Source organism: Phocoena phocoena, chromosome 15 (assembly GCF_963924675.1).
Source record: "Phocoena phocoena chromosome 15, mPhoPho1.1, whole genome shotgun sequence".
Classification (NCBI taxonomy): Eukaryota; Metazoa; Chordata; class Mammalia; order Artiodactyla; family Phocoenidae; genus Phocoena; species Phocoena phocoena.
Window position 1 is genome coordinate 37,867,874 of NC_089233.1, and position 24,243 is coordinate 37,892,116.

The following is a 24,243-nucleotide window of genomic DNA, read 5'->3' on the forward strand; positions in this document are numbered from 1 at the left end:
GGCCCTTCAGGGCCAAAGAGGGGCAAGGCATCCTCAGGGCTCAGCTGGCCCCTTGCCCTGGGCAAGGTGTGGTGGGAACCAGCCATCAATCACGATAGCCCAAAGGTGGACACAAGCCAAGTATCCATTGACAGATGATGGGTAGACAAAATGAGGTCTGTCCATACCGTGGAATATTATTCTGGTTAAAAAGGAAGGAAATTCTGCCACATGCTACAACATGGATGAACCTAGAAGACATTATGTTCAGTGAAATAAGCCAATCACAAAAGGACAAATATAAGTCTATTCCTTTGAAGTACCTAAAATAGCCAAATTCATAGAGAAAAATTAGAATGAAGGTTGCAGGGGCAGGGGGACGGGGAGTTGGTGTTTAATGGGGACCGAGTGTTCAGTCTGGGAGGCTGAAAACGTTCTGGGGATGGTGGTGACGGCTGCACATCACTGTGGCTGTACTCGACACTCCTGCACGCTTAGACATGGTTAAGGTGGTAAAGTTTATGTGTACTTTACCCAATTACAAATTTAAAAAGGGGTACAGGGCTTCCCTGGTGGCGCAGTGGTTGAGAGTCCGCCTGCCGAGGCAGGGGACATGGGTTCATGCCCTGGTCTGGGAGGATCCCACATGGCACGGAGCAGCTAGGCCCGTGAGCCATGGCCGCTGAGCCTGCGCGTCCAGGAGCCTGTGCTCCGCAACGGGAGAGGCCACAGCAGTGAGAGGCCCGCGTACTGCAAAAAAAAAAAAAAAAAAAAAAGGGGTACACAGGGCCTGGCACTGGGCACACAGAAGGCAAAAGAGGCCCCACTAGAAGGAAGGGGGCGGGCACCCCCGTCAGCTGCCCTTGCTGAGACAGTGGCTCCACTTCTGGCCGGTCACTGGGGCCCTGACTGCCCTTGCACAGGCCTGGGAGGCGGACAGTGGGCTCCAGGCGCCCTCTTGTGGCAGTGTGAGGAGTCAGCCTCAGACCCACCTCCCACCAGTCTGGGGCCCCTGGCTCCCCACCCTCCTCCTCCCCCGGAAAATGGGCTAGTGTCCGTGGGTGCCTGGAAGGGGTTCCTAAAGGGTGACCTAGTCTGGAAAGGACTGAGCTGTGGCCCCCTCAACACCAGGCTTCCCCCGCCTCCTGCCGCAGCTGATTCTTCAAGGGGCCCAGTGGTGATGCTGACTGTCACCCACAGAAGACCACAGAAGGCTGCCTCTCCTCACAGCTCCTGGCCCCACGCCCTGTGGGTGCTTCCCTGAAGCACCCAGTGTCATAAGCCATCGGAGGTCTGCCACCCACAAGACAGGGCGCCCAGGAGGCCACGCCTGGCCTTGCTTGCTGCTGGTGCAGGAGCAGACATGCTCAGTAAATAACCTGGAGAGTGAGTGCATGGATTGATGAATGATACCCCAAATCTCAGGTAACTCCCTCAACATCTGTGCTCGGTTTGGAGGCTCCTTCATGTGCCCCCAGCTCCAGACTCTTCGGTGCCCTGACCCTCCAAAATGGGCCTCTCTGCATTTCCACTCAAAACCCAAGTCCTGGCAGAGGACTGGAGCAGATGCTGGGACAAGGAGCAGTCCAAGTGAGCCCTGCCCTCCAGCAGGGGAGGCAATCCCACAGGGTAAGGGGCACCAGGTGAGGAGCACATGTGACCGAGGGGGGCGCTGGGCTGGTCCCGGGCCTGTGGGAGCAACACAAAGGCCAGACAGAGGCAATGGGGGTGGAGGGATGGGAAGAGTGCCCCAGGTCTGGATGGAGCTTAGGGCCAACCAGGGACAGGAGGCTGGCCAGTGGGAGGTGGAACTTGGCTTCGAGGGGACAGTGAGCCTAGCTCTTGAGGAAATGGTGAGAAAGCCCAAAAGGGTCAAGTTCTCCCAATTGCCCAAGACTTCCCACTTGGGCTCCCATTTCAGCAGAAGTGGGGGAGAGGGAAAGATGGGGGCTAAGCAGAGGCCAGCTCAGCCTTGCCCCGAGCTGAGTCTGTGGCCGCCCAGACCCCTGCAGCCAGGACCTCTTGAATGTGTGCTCTAGTTGGCCCAGGGCAGGGCGCTGCACCCCTTGCGGGGGCTGGGAGCATGGGAGCAAAGGACAACGGGGACAGTTCCCACAACTGAGAGCCAAGGGGTGCCAGGAAGCTGCCACCAAGTGACACACTCCAGTGGTGCCCACCATGAACACTGGCCTGGAATGCTCCTGACCAGCCTGACCTAGGGAGCCCTAGGGTGCTGGAGTGACCAGCCCTCCCAGAGACCCCATCAGGGAGACAGTCATATCTGCCAACTCTTCCGGGCAGCCTGAGCTGGTTCCGCTTCACCTGCACACACCCCCACCTCCACTCCCAGGTGGAATCGGGCCTTGCCCACCTATGAGCCTGTACCTTGGGACACATGACAAGTTTCCTCCCTTGATGAGAAATCCACCCCCCTCCCCGCCCCACATACACCTTGCATCTTCTCTAGGAGCCAAAAACGCAGCTGCAGACTGATTTGCAGCTGAGCTAAAAATAACTGCCAGGCTCCAGCCAGGGCCCGGGAAAATATCCCATTGCTAGGAGACGTTACTGGGAGACCGCCATTGCTAGGCAACAGGGTTGCCATGGTGACAGCTGGGCCCTGAGTCATCCTCAGCCCCGGCTGCTCCACCCCCCTGCCCCTGGTGAGTCGGGCCTGCGTCCCAGGAGGAGGGAAGGCAGGAAGCAGAAGCTAGAAGCAGCAGAGAGGCCTGCTGCCCACCGCCCGCCACCCACAGCTGCCAGGGCCACCCCACGCTGCGAGATTCTCACTTCTGTGGGTGCCCATCTGGCTTCGGTGGTGAGGACTGGCAAACACACTTGTGGCCTTCCCACCCCACATGGTTCCCTCCCCAGGCACTCTCGGGGCTCCTGCCTCTGGGTGGGAAGCAGAGGCAGTGAGGGGCCCAGTGTCCATGTGGCCCCACAGCTTCAGAGCAGGAAGCTTCAGAGCCGGCCTAATCACTAGGGAGCACGAGGCTCTCGCCACCTGTGCTGCACTAGGATCTTCAGGGCAACCCCTTGGACCCCAGACTCATTTCCCAGGCGGGGAACTACTTGCCTGAGGCCCCATCCACAGCGGGAAGATTTGGGCCCAGGCATGTGGTTCCAGGGCACACATATCACCCCAGAACTCCCAAGGAAAGGCCTGAGGACCTCCTGTGAGGAGCTTCAGGGAGTTTTAGAGCCACTGCCCCAGGCCTCCAGAGCCATGAGGCTGACCTCCATGGTAAGAAGCCCCATTCCCTGATGTGACAGTGGCTCCCTCTCTCATAGCCTTCCAAGGTCTCAGATCCTCACCCCCTTATGCTCCAGAGCTGGAAAGCCCCAGCTGCCTGGACTGGGGAGACTCCTCCATGCCTAGGCATCAAGACAAGGGGTGCTCCAGTTGAGGGGTGAAGGTACTCCAAGTGAGGGGATGCTCCAGGTGAGGGGATGCTCCAGATGAGGGGTGCTCCAGGTGAGGGGATGATCTGGGTGAGGGACATGGTGCCCTCCTGGCCCTGGAGGGAGGCCAGTGTAGCTGAGACTCCAAGAGCAAGGGGCCAGGTACAGGGCAAGGCTGTGGGCTGGCAGTGCCAGAGACTCAGGGCTTTGCAGGCTTCAGCAAAGAGCAGAGGGAGCCCTGGGAGCATGGGGACCACATCCGCACTGTAAAGTGACCCCCTGCACCTGGGAGAACAGGTGGGGGCAGAGGCGAGCAGGGCACAGGTGTTCAGGAGGCCCCCACAGAGTATGCATGTCCCTCTGAGCAAGAGCTCTTTGCTCAGATTCTCCCAAGGCAGGTGGCCTCTCGGGCCCCTTTGAGGGCATAACTTGCTCTCTGCCTGGGGCCCTGGCACTGCTGAGGGGCAAGAACCCCTCAAAGTGCAAAGTGAAGTCCTGCCTACCAGTCAGGGCACTGTCCACATCGGAGTCCATGCCGACCCACGCATGCTCTCATGGGGTGGAGGCTGAGCACACACTGGACGTTACCCGATGGGTCAGACAGCACTCTCCCGGTCACCCCGAAGTCTTCACGCACCCCCTGCCTGTCCCACCAAGCCTCCCCCTTTGATCAGTGTCAGCAGGATGGTGACTCTTCAGTCCCTGCCACACAGAAGAGCTGCCTTCACCCCCACCAGCGTCCCACACACAGCCAGAGTGGCACCCCCCAAACCAGCCAGGGACAGGCCAGGCTGCTCCCCCTACACTGCCCTCACCTGGCACCAGCCCCACTGGTCCCGCTTCCTGTCAAAATGTTGCAAAGGACAGCTAGTTTCATTTTCTGTTAAGGCTCTGGGGGGGGGGGGGGTGCTGCCTCTCTGCCCTGAGGCTCTTTCCCTGGTGTGAAAACCCAGCTTTGCTCTCCCTGCACCTGGTCCTTCTGCCTTCTCCACTCCCAGGAGGTCCCAGGATGGGCAATATTAGCCTCTGTCCTCTGCCCTGAGCCTGCTGGGAGGCCTGGCATCCCCAGTGGCCCAGACAGAGCCCTCCACACCCTCCCGCCAGACCCCACTGCCCCCCACCCAGCCTGCCCTATAAAGCTGCCACCACCGAGGCCTCCAACCCATTCCAGAGGGAACTTGCCTGGCTCCTTAGGCCTCAGGACCTTTGCACAACCCTTCCTGAACAACTTCATCTGCCCTCTCACCCTTGGGGCACTCAGTTTAAGCGTCTTGTTCTCAGGAGCCCCACTCCCACCACCAACCTCGCGCGGTCACCATCACGTGACCCTCTTGAACGTTCACCGCACTCGTCACTCTCTGAAATGATCTACTGGTCTCTTGTTTCTCGGCTCTGCGGGTGTGCAACTGCGCTCCTCACTGAGGGAGGTTCCTGGGCCTGGCACCCCGCAGGTGCGCGGGAGATGCGAGGGCCGCTCAGGGGGCCTGGCCCCCGGCTCCGCAAGAGGGGCCAGGAGGGGTAGGGTCGGACGGCCGGCGCCCAAGAGCTCGAGTCCTCTCCGCCCCTCAGGATTCGGGGTCCCCACAGCTCCGCAAAAGGCAGGGCTCGCTCCACCCGGCTCTCCCTTTGCGCGTCCAGCCCTTCCTTCGCCTTCCTCCCTCTCCCGCCCTCCCCCGCCCTCCTCTACCCTCCCCGACCCGCCGTGCGCCAGGGTTTGTTATTGTGCGGGCGCCCGTGGCGAAGGGAAGCGGGGGTGAGGTCCGGGCTGGCGCGTGCCCGTGCGTGCTGCCGCGGGAGCGCGCTGTGCGCGCGGTAGGGCGCGGCGGGGCTCAGCATCCTCAGCGCCCCCGCCCGGGCTCGCCAACCCGGATTGGCTACCGGCGCCGGGGGCGCGCGAGGGAGCGGCGCGTAAGGCCGGGCGGGGGGCGGGCGCGGCGCCGCCGGCGGCCGGGGAGGAGCGCGGGGAGGAGGGCAGAGGAGGAGGGCGGGGAGGAGGAGGGCGAGGGGAGGGAGGAGGCGACCGCCCGGCTCCCTGCAAAGCGGCCTTATTTATCTGGGCACAGCCTCAGCCTCCCTGGTGGGAGGCTCGGGGCGGCCGATCCTCTCCCACCCGGGAGCTCTTCTTCGAGGCGCGGCAGAGGGGGCCCGGCCAGGCCGGGCGCGGGGCGCGGCCGGGCCCTGCCTGCCAGACCAGCACCTCGGCCGCCTCCCCGCTTCGCCGGTGCCCATGCCGGGCTCCCCATGACTGGAGGACGCCCGGTGGACAGCGTGGCATGAGCCAGGAGCCCGGGCCCAGGTAAGGTGTGTGTGCCGGGCCAGGCTTACAGGGCGGGTAGGGGGCCAGGCCACAACACCGCGGAGGCCACAATGAGGACGACGCGGGGAGGGGGCTTGGGACAGCGTCGCCGCCACCCCCGGAGGGCTTACGTAACCGCAGCCCCTTCCCTGGCTGCTGCAGCTGGGCCTCCAGCCCTGCCAGGCCTTCCCGCAGCCCTTCACCCCAGTGGCTGGCCTGGTCGAGGCCCGATCCCCATGGCAACTGGACCAAGGCTGGGGGTCGGTGCCACTGTGCTGTGCCCCTGTGGAAGCCGAATTGCAGGACCCCAGTTGGGTTGGCTGGGTGAGGTCCTGGACCCCACTGCACTCTGGGCTCCCTACCTCAGCACCATTAGCCCCTGCCCCTGTGAGACAGGTGTTATATACAATTACACTCCAGGAGGAGCTTGTGAACGTGTGGCCCGGTGGCTGATCTGCCTCTGGACACCTGAACCTGGCCCTGTTTGGAGCTGCCACAGTGGGAAGATGAGGCGAAGGGAGGGGGCTGGCCACGTGCCTGGCTCTGGAGGAGGGGTTGGGCGATGTCCAAGGCTGAAGGGCCCCAGAAGGAGAACTGGGCACCCTGAGACTGCTGGGGGAGGGTCTTGTCCTTCTGGGAGTTTGAGTGGGTGGGGAGAGTCCCCACCCATGACCCCAGAAGGAGAGAAGGCCTGGCTGTTGGAGCCCAGTGGCCACTCCTCCAGCCCCTCCCGGCCTCTGCACAGGAAGCCTTCCCTCCACGAAGAGGGCAGATGGCGGATGCTGCTTCACCTGCCGCCTCCGAGGGCCCACTGGCCAGGGTCCACTCAGGCCTCCCTGGGGCCGCGTGGGGCATGGGGCCCTTTCTTCCAGCAGACTCCTTTGAGAGATCCTGGACAGCAGCCTTGGAGCAGAAGGCCTGAGCTAGCTCAGGATCCTGAGAGGTTTGGGGTCCCCCAGGCCAGGGCAGAGGCCTGATGGAGACCCACTGGCTTGGCAGGAGGTGGCCATAGGGCTGGACCGAGTGCTATCTGGAGAGGAGGGAAATTCAAGCCCCAGTCATAAACACTGGCAGAGCAGGGAGGGCTGTTCAGCTCTCAGGGACCCCAGGATTCATCTGGCCCAGTGCCTGCCACGTTCACAGCCTGGCCTGGCTCCCCCACCTCTACCACCCCTCGCCTTGGGAGGCCTATGGGCACCTCTAACGCTGGGGAGGTTCATGGGACAGATGCCACCCTGCAGCTCACACCCGCTTCCAGGGCACTTGCATGAGTCCTGTTGCCCACTGCTCAAAAGGAAACAAGTGGCCCCGAGGTCAGGGCACCTGGGACACTCAAGACAGCTGGGCCTCAGGCAGGCCTTCTCAGCCAGGGAGACACCTCACCTAGAGGTCGGGGAAGGGGTTCCTTGGCTGGCACTGTCAGCTCTCCACAGCCCCCATCTTGTCACATGTGGGAGCTTGCTGCTGTGTCTCAGAGGGCTGGCTCAGGGGAAGAGTGACGGTGGCAGCAAAGGAAGCACTATGGGGTAAGTGGGTGGCCCAGAACCTTCCTTACCAGTGGCCCGGGAGGGGCCTTAGCCAGACCAGCTGCAGAGGGTGGGCTCAGGCCACATTCCTTCCCTTGGCAGTGTTTGAGGCACTAGATGCCCCAGGCCTAGGCCCTGTGGGGCTCAGGTCCTTCAGAGCAGAGAGGCCAAGATGAGGACTGAAGCCCAACACCCACCCCCGAGGCACCCGGCCCCACATGGCTGAGCTGCCCTGAGTTCGGCCTCAGGACTTGGTCTGCTGAGCACCGACTCAGGTCTCTCCTGAGGCCCACGTGCTCCCTTCCCAGAGCCCCCAGTGCACGGGTGGGGCAGCCCGCACCCCAGAAGCATCTCCGAGCTGGGGGCGGGAGGGGAGCGCTGCTGCTAGGACGTGTGCAAAGTGGCAGGGATGTGAATGTGCCTGAGTCGCAGGGCTCGTCATGGAATTTGTCAGCCTGCGCTGTGTCCCCACTCCCAAACTACCCTAGTTGTCACCCCAGCCCCTGAGGCCAGCACTGCAGATCGACCTGATGTGAGTTTTCCTGGCTACCGATGCCCTGCCCAGCTCCATGGTCTTCAGCTAGCAGGGAGAACTGGTCAGTGCAGGTTCTACTGGGGCCGGGCCCTCCAGCATCCAGGGCATACTACATTACATGGGGGCATCAGGGATGGAGGAAGAGACCTCTGAGCTTAGGGCCATGAGGAGTGGGGGGTTCCCTGGGCATGAGCAGTCTAAAAGAAGCGTGTCCCAGTGGTTGACATCAGCTTGCAGCCTCTGGAAGGGGCACAGGGGCATGACAGGGCCACGCGGGGAGAGACCCCAGCGGAGGGACCCAGGCTGGGAGGGCACAGGGACTGAAGCAGAACAGAGCAGAGAAAGGAGGCAGCAGCAGGCTGGTGGGGGCCCAGGACTGCCCTCTGGACCACCATGCCGGGCCTGAGTCTTGGGGTCAAATCCCAGCTTTGTACAACTTCTGAAAATTCACTCTCTGAGCCTCTCTCTCCCCACTTGTGGTCAGGCAGTGTTTGATGGGCTCAGACTAGCAGTGGGCGGGAGGGGGGGCACGTGGTGCTGGGAAGAGCAGAGCAGGACCAGGCTTCCCTCCCTTCTGGTGCTTCCTGTCCCCTGCCCCCTGGGTCTGGCCAGATTATGGGGAACAGGCAGCCAGCTTCCTTAACTCTGCAGCTCTCAAGGCAGGGGCAGGGGGGACTCAGTCAAAAAGGAAACATGAGCCGTCCTCTTCCCAAAGGTCTGAATAACGGCAAGGCCCACCCCAAGCCCCAGGGTCTTGGGAGCCTTCTCAGGGACTCTGGCACCAACCCCTCCCTCCCCCATGGACACTGGCCTCTGTCACCAGGACTGACAAGCTGAGCTACAGCTTTTCCACTGACTGCCTTCCGTCCCGCCTCCTGGGCCTCTGTCAGCTGCACCCCTTTCCGCATGACCCTGATAAATGGACTGCCATTCTTTGCATTCAGCAAGCACTCAGAGGCCACTCAGTAGTCATGCTGTCTGTCCTCAAGGAGTCCCCAGCCAAGGAGAGGCAGACAGGTAGACAGTGATGATAATCCATGTGATGGCGGAGACTCTCGTTATGCTTTCTCAGTGCTGGGGGTCCCCCAGGGAGAGGCAGGGGCAGTGCTCACACTGAAGGATGGAAGAGAAGGAGCTGGCAGGGTTACGGAGCAGGGAGGCCTACTGAGCAAGGAGGGGGGCCAGCACGTGCCCAGGCAGAGAGGGGAGGGGAGGAGGAATGCAGGACAGAGGGTCTGGCTGAACTGTAGGGTCAGGACGAAAAGGGGCTAGAAGTGAGGCTGTGAGGTGGACTTGCTGAGTCTCGGGGCCCAGTGACCTGACTTGCAGGAGAGGAAGCTCCTTATGAAGCCCCAGCATGGCAATCTGCAGACCCTTAGCCTGGAAGCCACCAAGGTCTGGAGTCCTCCCGTGAGCCCCTGGGACCCTCCATGCTTCACATTCGTCTGCTGGGGAAACACAGAGGCATGGTTAGCTCTCCCAAGTGGCACCCTGATCCAGCTCTGGCTCAGGCTGATGAGGACAAGACAACTAAAGTAGTGACCATCACCTCCCTCCTTCTGGGGTGAACCCAGGACCCTCGAGCCCCTGCAGCCTATCCCAGGAGGAGGCCTCCCCCAGAACTCCACTCCACACAGAGACACAACACACCAGGGGCTGAGGCTAAGAATAGTGCAAGCCTGACCATCTTATTTTAAAAGCCTCTTTTCCTGGCGTTAGCTTCTGGTGCTTATCCCTAAAGGGGAAGTAGTCCCCAGAGGACTGGCAGCTGCCCCTGCCCCATCCTGGCAGGAAAATCCAAGCAGGTCCTCCTAGCCCCACTGGGGGCAGCGGGGGCAGGTACCAAGAAGGTGGGAGGCTCTGCAACCCGTCTGGCTGGGGGGGTGGGGCCAGGGTCAGGGCCAGGCAGAGGGGCCCTCATCCCAGCCCCCCAGGGACCTCTTGCCTAACTGGCAGGCAGACCCATTTCCAAAGTGAACAGTGAGCATTCTCCCAAAGCCCTGACCCCTGGGCTAATGTGTGGCTGTTTCTAGTTTTGAGCTAAAGAGCCAGGGCTCAGGCTGGGTGAGAGGCTTAAGGATGAGGAGCAGCTGGAGCACAGGAAGACCGTGGACAGGGCTGGGGAGCAGCAGGGCCACCTCTGTGGGAAGGCAGCTCCAACCCAGGGCATATATGGGGGGAGGGGGGGTGCTGACCAACAGGCTGACCAGTGCCTTCTGGCCGGGGATGGGGTGTGGGATGAGGGGCAGTCAGGCCTTGGACACGCCCCACAGGCTGCTGAGGGCCATCTTTGGCATGGCCCCTCCCTCCTGTGGACTCTTTTCCTTGGGCCAGTTCCACCCTGAGGTCTGGAGGGTGGGGATGGGACTGTGGGTGTATGCAAATGTGAGCTCCTGTGGGGGACGGGAAGGGAGCCCCGCAGATGCCCGGGGCATACACGTGATCCCCCCAACTCAGGCGCTCCACGTGCACACCCATGGCTGGGAGAATTTTCAACCTAAATCGGCACTGCTCTTGAGTTATTTCTCCCCTGGTGCCGCCTCCGCCGCCTCCTCCTCCGGATCTAAGCCGAGCGGGCGTCTCCTCCCCCCGCCCCACACCCCAAGCCTCCAGGGCCCCTCCCAGCTCCAGCTGAACTGGGTTTGCCGGGCCGTACCCCTCCCTACCCCACCCCGCCGCTGTCCGTGGTGGAGCGGGCCGGGACTGGCCTGGCCTGGCCTCCTAGACCGCGCGAGGCGGCTGGAGGGGCGCTGTCCATGGTGCTGCCTCCGGGCGTCAGGCCGGCCGCGCCTGCTCTGCAGACAGCCGGCGTGCCCTGCTCTGGGGACACAGAAGGTATTCAGGCTGGGGCTACCCCTCTGTACCCAGCACAAACCGCAGGAGGGAGTTGCCAGGATAGCCTCTCCACGGGCCCCAGGAGTGGGGCAGGGGCAATTGTGGGCTTCATCCTGTCCCTCCATGAGGCACTGCTGTCCCAGGATGGTCCCCTCCTATGTACTGGCATTAAGCGATATCGGGCAGCCCTCATGTCAGGCCACCCCTGCCACAGTGGGCAAACTGTACCTCCTGGAAACCTCCGGTTCCTAATCTGAAAACGGTGGTAACAGTAGTGCTTTCCTCTGTGCCCCCCACCCAGGCTGCTGTAAGGTTGAAATACACAATTATCCCAGTGGGCATTCAGCAAATGTCATCAGGGATGTCGTGTATCAGCCAGTGTGAGGCTGCTACTACCCGGTCATAAGCTGTAGTGAAGGGGCAGCCAAGGTGTGGGAGCCTCCTCGGGGGAGGGAGGCCCTGGGGTGGACTGCCAGCCTGAAAGTTCATGGCTACCAGGGCAGAAAGGCCTTTGGACCCAAAGCTGGTTGGCAGCCATGAGGTCCACATGTTACAGTAAGACCCTTGGACCCAGCCCAGGATGCACCCCCTCCCCAGGTGTGGAATACTGGCAAGTGTTGTCCTGTCCAGGGCTTGGACGCCAGTGGAAGGTGTGGTGCTGGGAAGAGCAGGGCAGGACCACTGGCTCCCCTCCCTCCTGGGGGCTCCTGTCCGCTCACCCTTTGGCCAGCAAGCTCACTATGAGCCATGCACTGCACGTAGTCCTTGTCACATGCTGTCCTGTGGGGCAGTATCGTCACTTCCCAGGCTTTGAAGTGAGGAAAGTGAGGTTTGGGGAAGGAAGTGGCTCCCCAAAGCCACATAGCCAGAGTGGGGTGAGCCACTGGGTACGCTACCTCCTCGCTGAATGTCTGAGGTGGGGATGGGCAGGAGATCTGGAATGTGGGACAGATGGTAGCGCTGTGGGGGTCCTGCTGCCCCTTCTCTCCAGGGTCGTCTGTGCCCAGTGCCCTCTGCCACCCATTCACAGCCTTGGAGGCCTGAGGAGGGGAGCTGGGGGTTGGTCTCAGCCCCCACCCTGTGGGAAGCTCCCTACACATAGCCTTCCACAGCCAGCTCAGTGTCCATGTCTTGGCTCCACCACTTACTATGACCTCAGGCAAGCAACTCATGCTGCCTCAGCCATGATTTCCTCATCTGTACAGTGGGTACAGTCATCACATCATCGTCCTCAGTGGGTTGAGTGGAGGATTAAAGAAACAGTATGTGTGCAGGGCTCACTGTGCTGGCATCACGGTAAGCACCCTGGGAAGACACCTGCCCTTTCTCTGGGTAGATTCTGAGCCACAGAACCTCCTGTAGCCACTGAGATTCTCAGAGGCTGGTATGTGAGTCTCAGATGGCTTACTCAAACCACTCCAGACAGCTACGCTGGCACCCCATAGAGGAGTGGCCAGAGAATGCCCCAAACCCTCAGTTCCCCAGCCCCTGTCCAGCAGAGGCAGGCCTGGCAGACATTGATGGTGAGCAGCAAAGGTAAAGGGAGCAGTCATGGGCGAATGTGCCTCCATCTCTGTTCTGTCATCTGTAAAATGGGAGCCATAGTACCTAGGTATCGAAAAGCTCTGTGAGTGGGTGGAGGTTGAGCTCAGTGCATACAGTAGGTGCTCAAGGAGTGTCGTGGTCATGACCAGCCCTGCCTTCCTGTAACTGCTCAGTCAGGGAGGGAGGGACTTACACTCAGATCCTTTCTGTTGGGTGGTTCTGGGAATGGCATGGGAGGGGACGCCCATGGATGGAAAGGAGTCCAGTTCTGCCCTGGCAGCAGACTCACTACCCTCTCTCCTGGACCCTGTCTGCAGACCGAGCGAGGAAGATGTCGAGCCCGGGCGTCGACGGCGACCCCAAGCCTCCATGCTTGCCTCGCAATGGCCTGGTGAAGCTGCCAGGCCAGCCGAACGGCCTGGGCACAGCCAGCATCACCAAGGGCACGCCGGCTGCCAAGAACCGCCCCTGCCAGCCACCCCCGCCCACCCTCCCACCACCCAGCCTGGCTGCCCCACCGCCCCGGGCTGCTCTGGCCGGGGGCCTGTGCCCCCAGGCAGGGCTCCCCCTTGGTGGACCAGCCTTAGCCCCAGTGCCTGGGCCCCCAGTAGAGCGGCCGCCACTGGCCACAGACGAGAAGATCCTCAATGGCCTCTTCTGGTACTTCTCAGCTTGTGAGAGGTGCGTGCTGGCCCAGGTGTGCAAGGCCTGGAGGCGTGTGCTCTACCAGCCCAAGTTCTGGGCGGGCCTCACGCCTGTGCTGCATGCCAAGGAGCTCTACACAGTTCTGCCTGGAGGTGAGAAGGAGTTCGTGAACCTGCAGGGCTTCGCAGCACGTGGCTTTGAGGGTTTCTGCCTGGTCGGTGTCTCCGACCTGGACATCTGTGAGTTCATCGACAACTATGCCCTCTCCAAGAAGGGTGTCAAGGCCATGAGCCTCAAGCGCTCCACCATCACTGATGCCGGCCTGGAGGTGCGCACCACCACTGGCCCAGAAGGGCAGGGATGGGGGGCAGGGCCAGGCAGCAGCCACTCGGCACATGTTGGGGGAGTAGGAAGAAGCTTGGGCACACAAGCAGCAAAGCAGCCGAGGGTGGGGTCGGTGTCCTGAGGAGGAGTGTAGTTCTGGGGTGGGGGGAGCAGGACTGGCTACATAATTTGGGGGACCAAAAGGAAAATTCGGGTTCCTTGTTCAATGATGACTAAGAATTTCAAGACAGCAACAGCAAAGCAGTCAATTAAATGCGAGGCCATGCATGCCCAAGAAGCTCCCATTGGGTAGGGAGGATGCTGGAGGAGGTGGGAGAAACAGGGGCAAAGGTCAGAGGAGCAGCTGTGGAGGCAGCCCCTTCCCCGGGACCTGGACTCTTAACATCACATCATTAACACCTATGGCTCTGAGCACCTGCTCTGGCCAGGCCCTGGACTCCCAGGCCCCCTGTGCCCTGCCTCCTCTTTTAGATGTTGTTCAAGTGTAACGAACACACTGTAAAGTGCACTTGTCAGAATACAGCTTGATGCATGTTTACACCATATACACGCTTAAAAACACAGCTTCCTGCCCCTCGGTGGGCTCCTTCTGCTCTGTCTCCTACCATCCTCACCACGCCCTGTGGGAAGGGGCGTTTCTAGGGGAAACGTGGTAGGGTTGCACCCTGGCGAGGGGGAGGTCGGGGCCTCCTGACCCCGCGCCTGCCCGCCCTCAGGTGATGCTGGAGCAGATGCAGGGTGTGGTGCGCCTCGAGCTGTCAGGCTGCAACGACTTCACCGAAGCTGGGCTGTGGTCCAGCCTGAGCGCGCGCATCACCTCGCTGAGTGTGAGCGACTGCATCAACGTGGCCGACGACGCCATCGCGGCTATCTCTCAGCTGCTGCCCAACCTGGCTGAGCTGAGCTTGCAGGCCTACCACGTGACGGACACAGCACTGGCCTACTTCACGGCACGCCAGGGCCACAGCACGCACACGCTGCGCCTGCTCTCCTGCTGGGAGATCACCAACCACGGCGTGGTCAACGTGGTGCACAGCCTGCCCAACCTCACCGCACTCAGCCTCTCTGGCTGCTCCAAGGTCACCGACGATGGTGTCGAGCTTGTGGCCGAGAACCTGCGCAAGCTACGCAGCCTCGACCTCTCGTGGTGCCCACGCATCACCGACATGGCGCTCGAGTACGTGGCCTGCGACCTGCACCGCCTGGAGGAGCTCGTGCTGGACAGGTGTGCGCGTCCCCCACCCCGGGGCCTTGGAGGGCAGGGCTGGGCGAGGCCTGCCCAACCTCTAAGCAGGGAGCCTAGTGGACTAGTGGACAGGCCTATAGCTAGAGTAGGGCTGCAGCAAGGGGGGGGGCGGGGCCCTCATAAGAGGCCTGCCTAGTGTGGGCTATAACACGAGAGCAGGGCTGAGCTATGTCCCGCCAGTAGGGAATACGACCGAGGGGTCAGGTGGGGGCGGAGCCTGGTGGGGCGGGGCTATGGAAAGGGCGGGGCATGTTGGGGCAGGAGGGGAGTTCACGACCGGGACACTTCGGGAAAAGGAGGAAGGGGTCGGGTGTTTTGAAGGTGGGCAGCCTCCTTCTGTTGCGACCACAGGTGTGTACGCATTACGGACACTGGCCTCAGCTATTTGTCCACCATGTCGTCCCTTCGCAGCCTCTACCTGCGATGGTGCTGCCAGGTATCAGCCCTCCATGCCTCCAGAGACGGGGGAGTAGGCAGGGGAGGTGGGGGGCACGGGGAAAGCCTCCACCCAGACAAGCCGCTGGCCTGCACCCAGCCCGCTCAGATCCTGTAATGAAGTCTGGGATCCCTCCACACCCAAGCGGCCGACGTAAGCGAAGCGCAAAGAGTCCGCAGGGCCTCACCGACTCCGTGGGGAACTGAGAACCCCCGTTTTGAACCCACCCCCTGACCCCTATGGCCTGACCCCAGGAGTGGGGCTCCCTCGGGGCGCGAACGGAAATAGTTAACTCGCCCCGCCTTCCCGCCCAGGTGCAGGACTTCGGGCTGAAGCACCTCCTGGCCATGAGGAGTTTGCGTCTCTTGTCTCTGGCAGGTGAGACCCCCCCCACACACACACGCCGTCCTCCTGGGCAGTGACCACCCACCCCCATTAGTCCGACTCCGCCAGCCCTGCCGGGTCCCCTGTGCAGACCCATACCTGGTGCTGACTCGCTGCGTCCCAAGTCCCAGTCAGAAGGCGGAGACGCCGGGCAAAGTTTAGCCCGGCCTGGTCCTGCCCGGCCCCCGAGCTCCCTCCCCCAGCCCCGCCCTCCGGAGCCCTCGGGCCGCGCCCACTGAGCCGTCGCCCCGCCTCCCGCCCGACGCAGGCTGCCCGCTGCTGACCGCCACCGGGCTGTCGGGCCTGGTGCAGCTGCAGGAGCTGGAGGAGCTGGAGCTGACCAACTGCCCTGGGGCTACCCCCGAGCTCTTCAAGTACTTTTCGCAGCACCTGCCCCGCTGCCTCGTCGTCGAGTAGCGCAGGGCCTCCCCGCCTCTCGGCCCCTCGCTCTCCTCCCGGCCCCGCCTCGAGCAGGGAGGGCGGTGGGCGGGCCAGCCCCGCGCACGCACGCACGCTCGGGGAATTTGTGCATGCCCCTCGCACCCGCAACTGCACGCCCGCCCTCCACCACGCCACAGCCGCAGCCATCCTTTGCCCGCCCGCTGGGTGCGGGGGGCTGGGGCTCGGTCCTGCGGGCGCTTTGAGCTCGCCAAACGGCCGCCCCTACCGCCTTCCCCGCCACACCCCGCTCTGTCTCCCCGCTGTCCCCGCAACCCCTGGCAGGGCCCAGGGGGATTGAGGGGAGCTGGGTCCCCTCAAGACACAGCGGCCCGGAAGAGACCCCAGGGCTTCCCGCATTTTCCACTGCACCGCGCCTGGAGCCCTCCGAGGGGTGGGAGGGGAAACAGGCCGCCGCCAAAGCCATGGCCCGACCAGGAGCCCAAGTCCCACCCACCCTTCCCCCACCTCATACCAGCCTGACCCCAGCGACCTCCCCTCTTCTTTGCCGCTGTGTGAGACAGGCCGTGCTCGCCCCACCCCCATACACAGGCCTAAGGTCCTTGGGCCCTGGCCAGGCTAGGGCAGAATTGGATTAGGAGAGGGACCGCTGGGCTGACAGTGACCCTGGCATAATCAACATTAGCCCAGCTGGCTCCAGTCCACCTCAACCCAGGGGTGGTAGAGCTACCTTGAGAGACCTGAAGCTGGAGCGACCATCTGGGCCTGCAGGCCTTGGGAGCAGTCCTGGCTGGACCCTGCCCCGCAGCCCCTGTAGCCAGCTGGGCCCAGGCCCCTCAGCATCACACTTCACCCAGGGCAGGTATCCGTCAGGTGGAAGCTGGGAAAGGGGGCCCCAGCCAGCGGCTCCGATCTTCCAGTGGCCAGCTCACCCTCAACACCCAAAGGAGGGAGGGCTCCTTTCTAGCCTCACACCACTCCCCAGCTTCCCAAACTTCTACTTGCCCACATGGGTTCACCGTGTTCTGTCCAATCCCAAGATATTGGGAGGTCCCGGGGGTGCTGGCACATCTTGGCAATTACTGAGGAGGGGGCTGGGACCCCTTTCCATCCCAACCTTGAGCCCCAGGATATACAGCACCCACATCCAATCTTGGGACACTCCCCCCACCCCCCATCCGGTTGGAAGAGAGTAACCAGTTTCCAGAGAGCCAGAGAGTGAGAGAGAGAGAGAGAGAGAGAAAGAGCGAGCGAGAGATGCTGTTGAAGAGAAACAGTTCAACAGCCCAAAGATTTCCCTGCCCCTGGAGCGCTGGCCAGAGGCTCCAGGGCTGAGGTGGTCAGGAGCCAGTTTCTTCAGCCCCTCCTCCCCACAGCTCCCTAGTGGGGAGGGGCAGCTGTCCATTTGTCCAAAGTATTAATGCAACTGAAGCTGTGATATTTCCAACGACTGTAGGAGGAAAAATTAGGGGGAGAGAGGAAAACAAAACCAACCAACCCCTAAAATCATTTTCTTATTGTACATACGACCTCATTCTCCTGTATATGCGGAAGATATAACCTTATATTTGGTAAGTGTTTCTTGTGCTATTTTATCACGTGACCTGTTTATAAAAATATATATTAAAAAAGTTGTAAAAACACATGTCTGAATTGGTTTTAGGTCATGACGCCATGGTGGGGGGAAGGTGTATCTGTCCTGAGTGGCCCAAGTCTGAATTTTTGTGCACCTCTCAACTCATCCGACTTACTGGTTCTTTCAACAAACGTGCAGAGGCTGGTAACACTGTGCCAGACTGGAAACCCAGCAGTGACCAACAGAAGGTCCCTAACCTCTCACTGTTTCAGAGGGGGAGAGACACTAAAATCATTACACATAACATTCCCTCCAAAATTATCTAGGATCTAGCCCATCCTTCCAGAAGGGCAAAAATGAGGGCTGTTTCAGGCACAGGGTAACTAAGGATAGGAATGGGTCAGGGATATCCTAAAACGGGTCCACAACACCCCCCCCCCCAACCCCTGGCTGCACAGCAGAAGGCGAGCGGCAGGCGAGCAAGCGAAGCTTCCTCTGCCACTCCCCATCGATTGCATTACCACCTGAACCATCGCTCACATTACCGCCCCACGTCCGTGGAAAAATTGTCTTCCACGAAACCGGTGCCCGGTACCAAAAAGGTTGGGAACCGCTGTCCTAAAAGACCACACAGTGCAGCACGGACAGACCAGGGCTCATACCCAGGAGAGAAAGGCAGGCTCACAGAGTCACTGATTGAGCCGAGCCGCTTGTGTGAACAGGTCGGGTCAGGCACTCGAGCTCTTGGAGACAGAGACAGATGTGATCTCTGCCTGGTTGAGTTCACACTCGTGTGCAACAGATGACAACCAGTATACAAAGGAATGGGTTGTGACAAGCGCTGTGGAGGTGACAGTGGAGAGGCCACGTTAGATGGGGTGGCCAGGGAAGGCCTCCAAGAACGTGACATGTAAGCTGAACTCTGAAGGAGAAGGAGAAGCCTTCTGGAAAGGACAGCGGGCAAAAACGTGCGATGGCCACGAGGCAGGGAAGAGCTTGCCCAGCTGGAAGAAGGGCTAGAAGCCGCCGTGGCTGGAGGTGCGCAGAGAGAGGAAGAGGCCGGGAGCTTGGGATTTACTCACAGCGCGGTGGGGACTTATGGGGGACCTAAGGCCAAAGAGTGGTACCTGACTGCTGTGCGGGGTTCAGATCAGGGGAAACGAGGAACCCAGGGAGAGCCGTTAGAAGGCTGCTCTTGGGGTCCCGGGGAGGGCGAGAAAGGAGGCGGAGACGATGGAGGGATTCAGGACTAGTTTAGGGATGCCTGGACTTGCTGATGGACCTTGGGGCAGAGATGAGAACTATCATTAAAATACTGCAATAGGGGCTTCCCTGGTGGCGCAGTGGTTGAGAGTCCGCCTGCCGATGCAGGGGACACGGGTTCGTGCCCCGGTCCGGGAAGATCCCACATGCCACGGAGCGGCTGGGCCCGTGAACCATGGCCGCTGCCTGCGCGTCCGGAGCCTGTGCTCCGCAAAGGGAGAGGCCACAACAGTGAGAGGCCCGCGTACCGCAAAAAAAAAAAAAAAAAAAAAAAAGCGATAAAAAAAAACCCCACCACCACTCGAGGCGGAACCGGGGGAGCCCCTCTACCCCTAGTCCTGGTCAACCCCTCCGCCTCCACCAGCGTAGCTCCCGGATCCGGAACTTTTGTAGTGCGGTCACCCACCTCCGGCGAGGGGCTGGCAAGAAAAGGACCACGTCCGGCGAGGGGGCAGGAAAGAGACGGGCTGCTTCCGGCGCGGCGGTTCCTCCCCGGCCCGGCAATTTTAGGAAATGGTTCGGGTGCTCTCGGAAGGAGAGACTTCTCCGTTCGGCTAGTTCTGTTCCCGCTGCCTCCGCAACCTCTGCGCCGCCAGCCTCTCCTGCCTCCGGTCCCGCCAGACCCCCCAGGCTCCTTAAACAGCTCGGTCCTTGAAGTCCCTCTGTGTCCCTCGCGCCTTTATAGCCTGTGTTCTCCGGGCTCCTCTATCCTTCTGCCCGCCTTCCAGAGGCCGACTTTGCGGACGGTGGGAACCACCTGGCTTCCCCGGGCGGGATTGACTGACCGAACGTCCAGTGACTATCCTAATCTGGCAGCTGGGGGGTTGGAGAGGTGGCCTGGCCTGGGATTGACCAGGTAGGGTCTTCCCCAGAAGTCAGACATGGGACTCACTGGCCTCAGGGCAGCTATGGCGCCGTCTGACTGCTCAGCCAGGGTGATGGAATTTGCCTGTCAGACTGACTGACTAATGGTGGACTACCCTGGACTAAGCAGTTTTGGAGGAACCACCCAGGATAAAGGCTCTGAACTGCCAGGTCCCTACCCCCAGGCTGACCAGCCCTGCCAACTTCATTGACCTATCCCCACCACCCGTGCAGCCATGGAGAAGATGTCCCGCGTGACTACAGCCCTGGGTGGCAGCACGCTGACGGGCCGCACCATGCACTGCCACCTGGATGCACCAGCCAACGCCATCAGTGTGTGCCGTGACGCGGCCCAGGTGGTCGTGGCAGGCCGCAGCATCTTCAAGATCTATGCCATTGAGGAGGAGCAGTTTGTGGAGAAGCTGAACCTTCGTGTGGGCCGCAAGCCCTCGCTCAACCTGAGCTGTGCAGATGTTGTTTGGCACCAGATGGACGAGAACCTGCTTGCCACGGCGGCGACCAATGGAGTCGTGGTCACCTGGAACCTGGGCCGGCCATCCCGCAACAAGCAGGACCAGCTGTTTACAGAGCACAAACGCACGGTGAACAAAGTCTGCTTCCACCCCACTGAGGCCCACGTGCTGCTCAGTGGCTCCCAGGATGGCTTCATGAAGTGTTTTGACCTTCGCAGGAAGGACTCTGTCAGCACCTTCTCGGGTGAGGCCCTTGGAGGCGGGTCGGGCAGGTGTGCATCTCTGCAGGTGGCTGGCCTGTCTAGGCGGGTTGAGAAATGCTGTGTGCATCAAAGGCCCTCAGATGTGCTCTCAGAGGGCTTCCTGGAGGAGGAGCCAGCCGAGCTGGCACTGGAAGAGTGGGTGGAGGTGAGCAGGAGAGGGGCAGGGCAGGGGTAGGCCTGGTGGAAGTGTGAGGGGTACCTGGAGTGTGGTCACAGCTCTGATGCACTTATGGAGTCAGCAGGAGTCAAGGCTGAGTGTGGGATCAGGGAGAGAGCAGGGCCTGAGCAGATCCACAGCCCACCTGGGCAGCTGAGCAGAGGGTTTGTTTTGCTGTCTCCTCTTTCCTTGCCTCAGAGCTCCAGGCTACCTCATTGCACAAAGTCTACCTCCAGGGTCCTCAGCCCAGGGAAGCAGTGGGGAGTGGTGCACTGCCTGGTCCCCCCGCAGTTCTCTTCCCAGCAGGCCCAGCTCCCTGACAACCCCCCTTGAGCCAGCTCTCCCTTTTCACCTCGATGAGACCAAGTGAAGCACAGGGCAGAGCCCAGAGAGAATCTGAGGGCCTCTTAAGACAGACCTTGAGCTACCTGTGCTGGGGAAAAGCTAGACACTGCACTCAGAGGCTCCTGGTGTGGTGGTCCACAGGGGTGGACATGTACCCTCAAGGTGTCCAGTGCTCTGGGGCTGACCTGGCGGCTCCAGCTCAAGGTGTAGGGACTGGGCAGATCCTGGGGCATCCCATCCATGCCTCCGTGGGCCTCAGGCCCCCGAAGGATTGTATTCAGCCCATGGAGGCCCCTGTTCATTCAATGCTCTGATACCTGGTCCTGAAGCCGACCACAGCTTCGCCCAAGGACTGATGTCAGTTGCAGAATCCAGGGAAAATCGAGGTCCAGGAGCCTGTGTCAAAAACCACCCAATGCCTGTGTCCCTCTCACCAGCCCAGGCTACTGTGTCTGCTCTGCCAGGCCTCTCCTCACCCTTGTCCACCCTGGGCAGGCCTTGGCAGTATCTACTCCACCCTCTAGGCCTCCTGGCCTGTGCCATGGGCAGGCATGTGACACCATCCAAGGGATACCCCTTGGTTGCTCTCCCTCCTGGAGTCCCTGGAGGCTACCCACCCACCCGCCCCCAACTCTCCCTCTACTGACGTCCTGCCCACAGGCCAGTCTGAGAGTGTGCGTGACGTCCAGTTCAGCATCCGGGACTACTTCACATTCGCCTCCACCTTTGAGAACGGCAACGTGCAGCTCTGGGACATTCGGCGGCCCGACCGCTGTGAGAGAATGTTCACGGCCCACAATGGGCCTGTCTTCTGCTGCGACTGGCACCCCGAGGACAGGTGTGGGGTGGGGTGGGGGCCGGGGCAATGGGGCAAGATGGGTGGGGCTTATGGAAGGGCTCTCTCACTGCCTCAAGACCTGTGAGACAGAGTGGGGAGCCCTCCCACCCCAAAAGAGGTCACTGAGGACCTCACGGGCCTTCCACAGGGGCTGGTTGGCCACAGGTGGGCGTGACAAGATGGTAAAGGTCTGGGACATGACCACACACCGCGCTAAGGAAGTGCACTGCGTGCAAACCATTGCATCCGTGGCCAGAGTCAAGTGGCGGCCTGAGTGCCGCCACCACCTAGCTACGTGCTCCATGATGGTGGACCACAACATCTACGTCTGGGACGTGCGCCGGCCTTTTGTGCCAGCTGCCATGTTTGAGGAGCACCGCGATGTCACAACAGGCATTGCCTGGCGCCACCCGCACGATCCCTCCTTCCTGCTCTCCGGCTCCAAGGACAGCACCCTATGCCAGCACCTATTCCGTGATGCCAGCCAGCCTGTTGAGCGCGCCAACCCTGAGGGCCTCTGCTATGGTCTCTTTGGGGATCTGGCCTTCGCAGCCAAGGAGAGCCTAGTGGCCACTGAGTCGGGGCGCAAGCCCTACACTGGGGATCGGCGCCACCCAATTTTCTTCAAGCGCAAGTTAGACCCTGCCGAGCCCTTCTCAGGCCTCGCCTCCAGTGCCCTCAGTGTCTTTGAGATGGAGCCTGGCAGCAGTAGCATGAGCTGGTTCGTGGACACGGCTGAGCGTTATGCCCTGGCTGGCCGGCCACTGGCCGAGCTTTGTGACCACAATGCGAAAGTGGCTCGGGAGCTTGGCCGCAACCAGGTACATAGGGCTGGGCTGAGGGCCATGACCGTGGTGCAGGGTCAGAGAGCTCCTCTGACTGCTGTGCCCAGACCCTGCCCTGAGTTCAGTGCTCAGTTCTGGTTGAGGTCACCACTGGCTCTTGCCCCAGTAACTAAGGGTGTCCAGAGCCCCAAGTGGGCCAGATGCCAGTGCCATTCCTGGGATGCAGGTCTGGGGTGCTGTGGGGCTGGAGCCCCCTCTTCTGGCTTATCTTTGCTTTTTAGACTTCCCGAGGTGTCCAGCCCTACACAAAAGGCCCACACTGCCTCACTTATCACCTCCTGGGGACTCCAGGCTCATTTCCACTTTTCTTTCTGTGCCTCTACAGGATCGAGGCTGGGGTTTTTGTCTTTCCATGGGCGTCGGTTTCCCACCTGGGGCAGGCCAGAACATTGGGTCCCTGGGGCAGCTGAAAGCTGAGGGTTTGTGGTTCCATCCAGGCAGAGGGGGGCCTGCACGGGGCGCCAGGGACCCAGGACCCCCGTGAGTGACCAGTGCCCACCCCTAGGTGGCGCAGACGTGGACCATGCTACGGATCATCTACTGTAGTCCTGGCCTGGTGTCCACCACCAACCTCAACCACAGTGTGGGCAAGGGCAGCTCCTGTGGCCTGCCACTCATGAACAGGTAGATACCTGGGGGTGGCTTTCCCCAGAGGGTGGGATTGTTGGGGCCCACCTATCCATCGGCTTTCCCTGTTTCCAGTTTCAATCTAAAGGATATGGCCCCAGGGCTGGGCAGTGAGACTCGGCTGGACCGCAGCAAGGGTGACGCACGGAGTGACACAGTGCTGCTGGACTCCTCAGCCACGCTTATCACCAACGAAGGTAGGCTGGGAGCAGACGCAGGGCATTCACGGGAGTGAGACTGGGGCCTCCCAGAGTGAGCTGGCCCTGCAATGCTCTCCCTCCCTCGGGCAGATAACGAGGAGACCGAAGGCAGCGACGTGCCTGCCGATTACCTGCTGGGCGATGTGGAAGGTGAGGATGACGAGCTGTACCTGCTAGACCCGGAACACGCTCACTGTAAGTGGGGACTTGGGGAGGGGTGGGGCCAGGAGGCGGGGCCAGAGGCTCATACCCTGCCTACCGCCCCCCCCTGTATTGCAGCTGAGGAGCCCGAGTACGTGCTGCCCCAGGAAGCCTTCCCACTGCGCCACGAGATTGTGGACACCCCACCCGGGCCTGAGCACCTGCAAGACAAGGCCGACTCGCCCCATGTGAGTGGCAATGAGGCAGATGCAGCCTCCCTGGTACCTGTGGACTCTTCCTTCTCACTCATCTCCGTCTCACACGCACTGTACGACAGCCGCCTGCCACCTGACTTCTTCAGTGCCCTGGTGTGTGACATGCTGCGCTTCTATGCGGAGCAGGGCGACGTGCAGATGGCCGTGTCCGTGCTCATTGTGCTGGGTGAACGCGTGCGCAAAGACATCGACGAGCAGACCCAGGTGGGTGACAGGGTCTGGGGGGTCTCCCTGGAGCAGCTGCCACCCCCAGGACTACCCCTGCACGCCCCGCCTGCACACGCCCCTCTGTCTGTGCCCAGCACACTTGGGGGAAGCTCCTCAGTGTGCCCGAAACCCTGGTCTCTTACCTCCTTCCTCCCCTCCCTGCACCACCAGGAGCACTGGTACACGTCCTACATCGACCTGCTGCAGCGTTTCTGCCTCTGGAATGTGTCCAACCAGGTGGTCAAGCTCAGCACCAGCCGTGCCATCAGCTGCCTCAACCAGGCCTCCACCACCCTGCACGTCAACTGCAGTCACTGCAAGCGGCCCATGAGCAGCCGGGGCTGGGTCTGCGACAGGTGCCACCACTGCGCCAGCATGTGCGCCGTCTGCCACCACGTGGTCAAGGGTCTGTTCGTGTGGTGCCAGGGCTGCAGTCACGGCGGACACCTGCAGCACATCATGAAGTGGCTGGAGGGCAGCTCCCACTGCCCCGCCGGATGCGGCCACCTGTGCGAGTACTCCTGACCCGCCTGCCGGACCTGGATGGGTGTGCGGGGCTTGTGAACCAAATAAAGGAAGCGGGAGACGTATTC

General features: G+C 61.5%; 2 protein-coding genes across 2 annotated transcripts; both read left to right on the plus strand.

The window, feature by feature from the left end:
• The first annotated feature begins 5,396 nt into the window (after nucleotides 1–5,396).
• Nucleotides 5,397–17,219, plus strand: FBXL16 (F-box and leucine rich repeat protein 16). The gene is made up of 6 exons (XM_065892700.1): nucleotides 5,397–5,680; nucleotides 12,439–13,094; nucleotides 13,828–14,336; nucleotides 14,709–14,793; nucleotides 15,108–15,171; nucleotides 15,446–17,219. The coding sequence occupies exons 2-6, from the start codon at nucleotides 12,453–12,455 to the stop codon at nucleotides 15,592–15,594; spliced, it is 1,449 nt and encodes a 482-aa protein (XP_065748772.1). The 5' UTR covers nucleotides 5,397–5,680; nucleotides 12,439–12,452; the 3' UTR covers nucleotides 15,595–17,219.
• A 2,296-nt stretch (nucleotides 17,220–19,515) lies between these two features.
• WDR24 (WD repeat domain 24) lies at nucleotides 19,516–24,175 on the plus strand. Its single transcript, XM_065893113.1, has 8 exons — nucleotides 19,516–19,996; nucleotides 21,178–21,355; nucleotides 21,504–22,176; nucleotides 22,706–22,824; nucleotides 22,903–23,024; nucleotides 23,118–23,222; nucleotides 23,307–23,647; nucleotides 23,822–24,175. The coding sequence occupies exons 1-8, from the start codon at nucleotides 19,516–19,518 to the stop codon at nucleotides 24,173–24,175; spliced, it is 2,373 nt and encodes a 790-aa protein (XP_065749185.1).
• Nucleotides 24,176–24,243: the final 68 nt, after the last annotated feature.

Excerpts from the sequence above, each read along its gene's own strand:
- FBXL16 (XM_065892700.1), top strand. The coding sequence starts at position 12,453 with ATGTCGAGCCCGGGCGTCGACGGCGACCCCAAGCCTCCATGCTTGCCT. Across the intron at positions 13,095-13,827 it reads TCACTGATGCCGGCCTGGAG|GTGATGCTGGAGCAGATGCA; the intron begins GTGCGCACCACC and ends GCCCGCCCTCAG. Across the intron at positions 14,794-15,107 it reads ACCTGCGATGGTGCTGCCAG|GTGCAGGACTTCGGGCTGAA; the intron begins GTATCAGCCCTC and ends CTTCCCGCCCAG.
- WDR24 (XM_065893113.1), top strand. The coding sequence starts at position 19,516 with ATGGAGAAGATGTCCCGCGTGACTACAGCCCTGGGTGGCAGCACGCTG. Across the intron at positions 19,997-21,177 it reads CTCTGTCAGCACCTTCTCGG|GCCAGTCTGAGAGTGTGCGT; the intron begins GTGAGGCCCTTG and ends TCCTGCCCACAG. Across the intron at positions 23,223-23,306 it reads AGACCCGGAACACGCTCACT|CTGAGGAGCCCGAGTACGTG; the intron begins GTAAGTGGGGAC and ends CCTGTATTGCAG.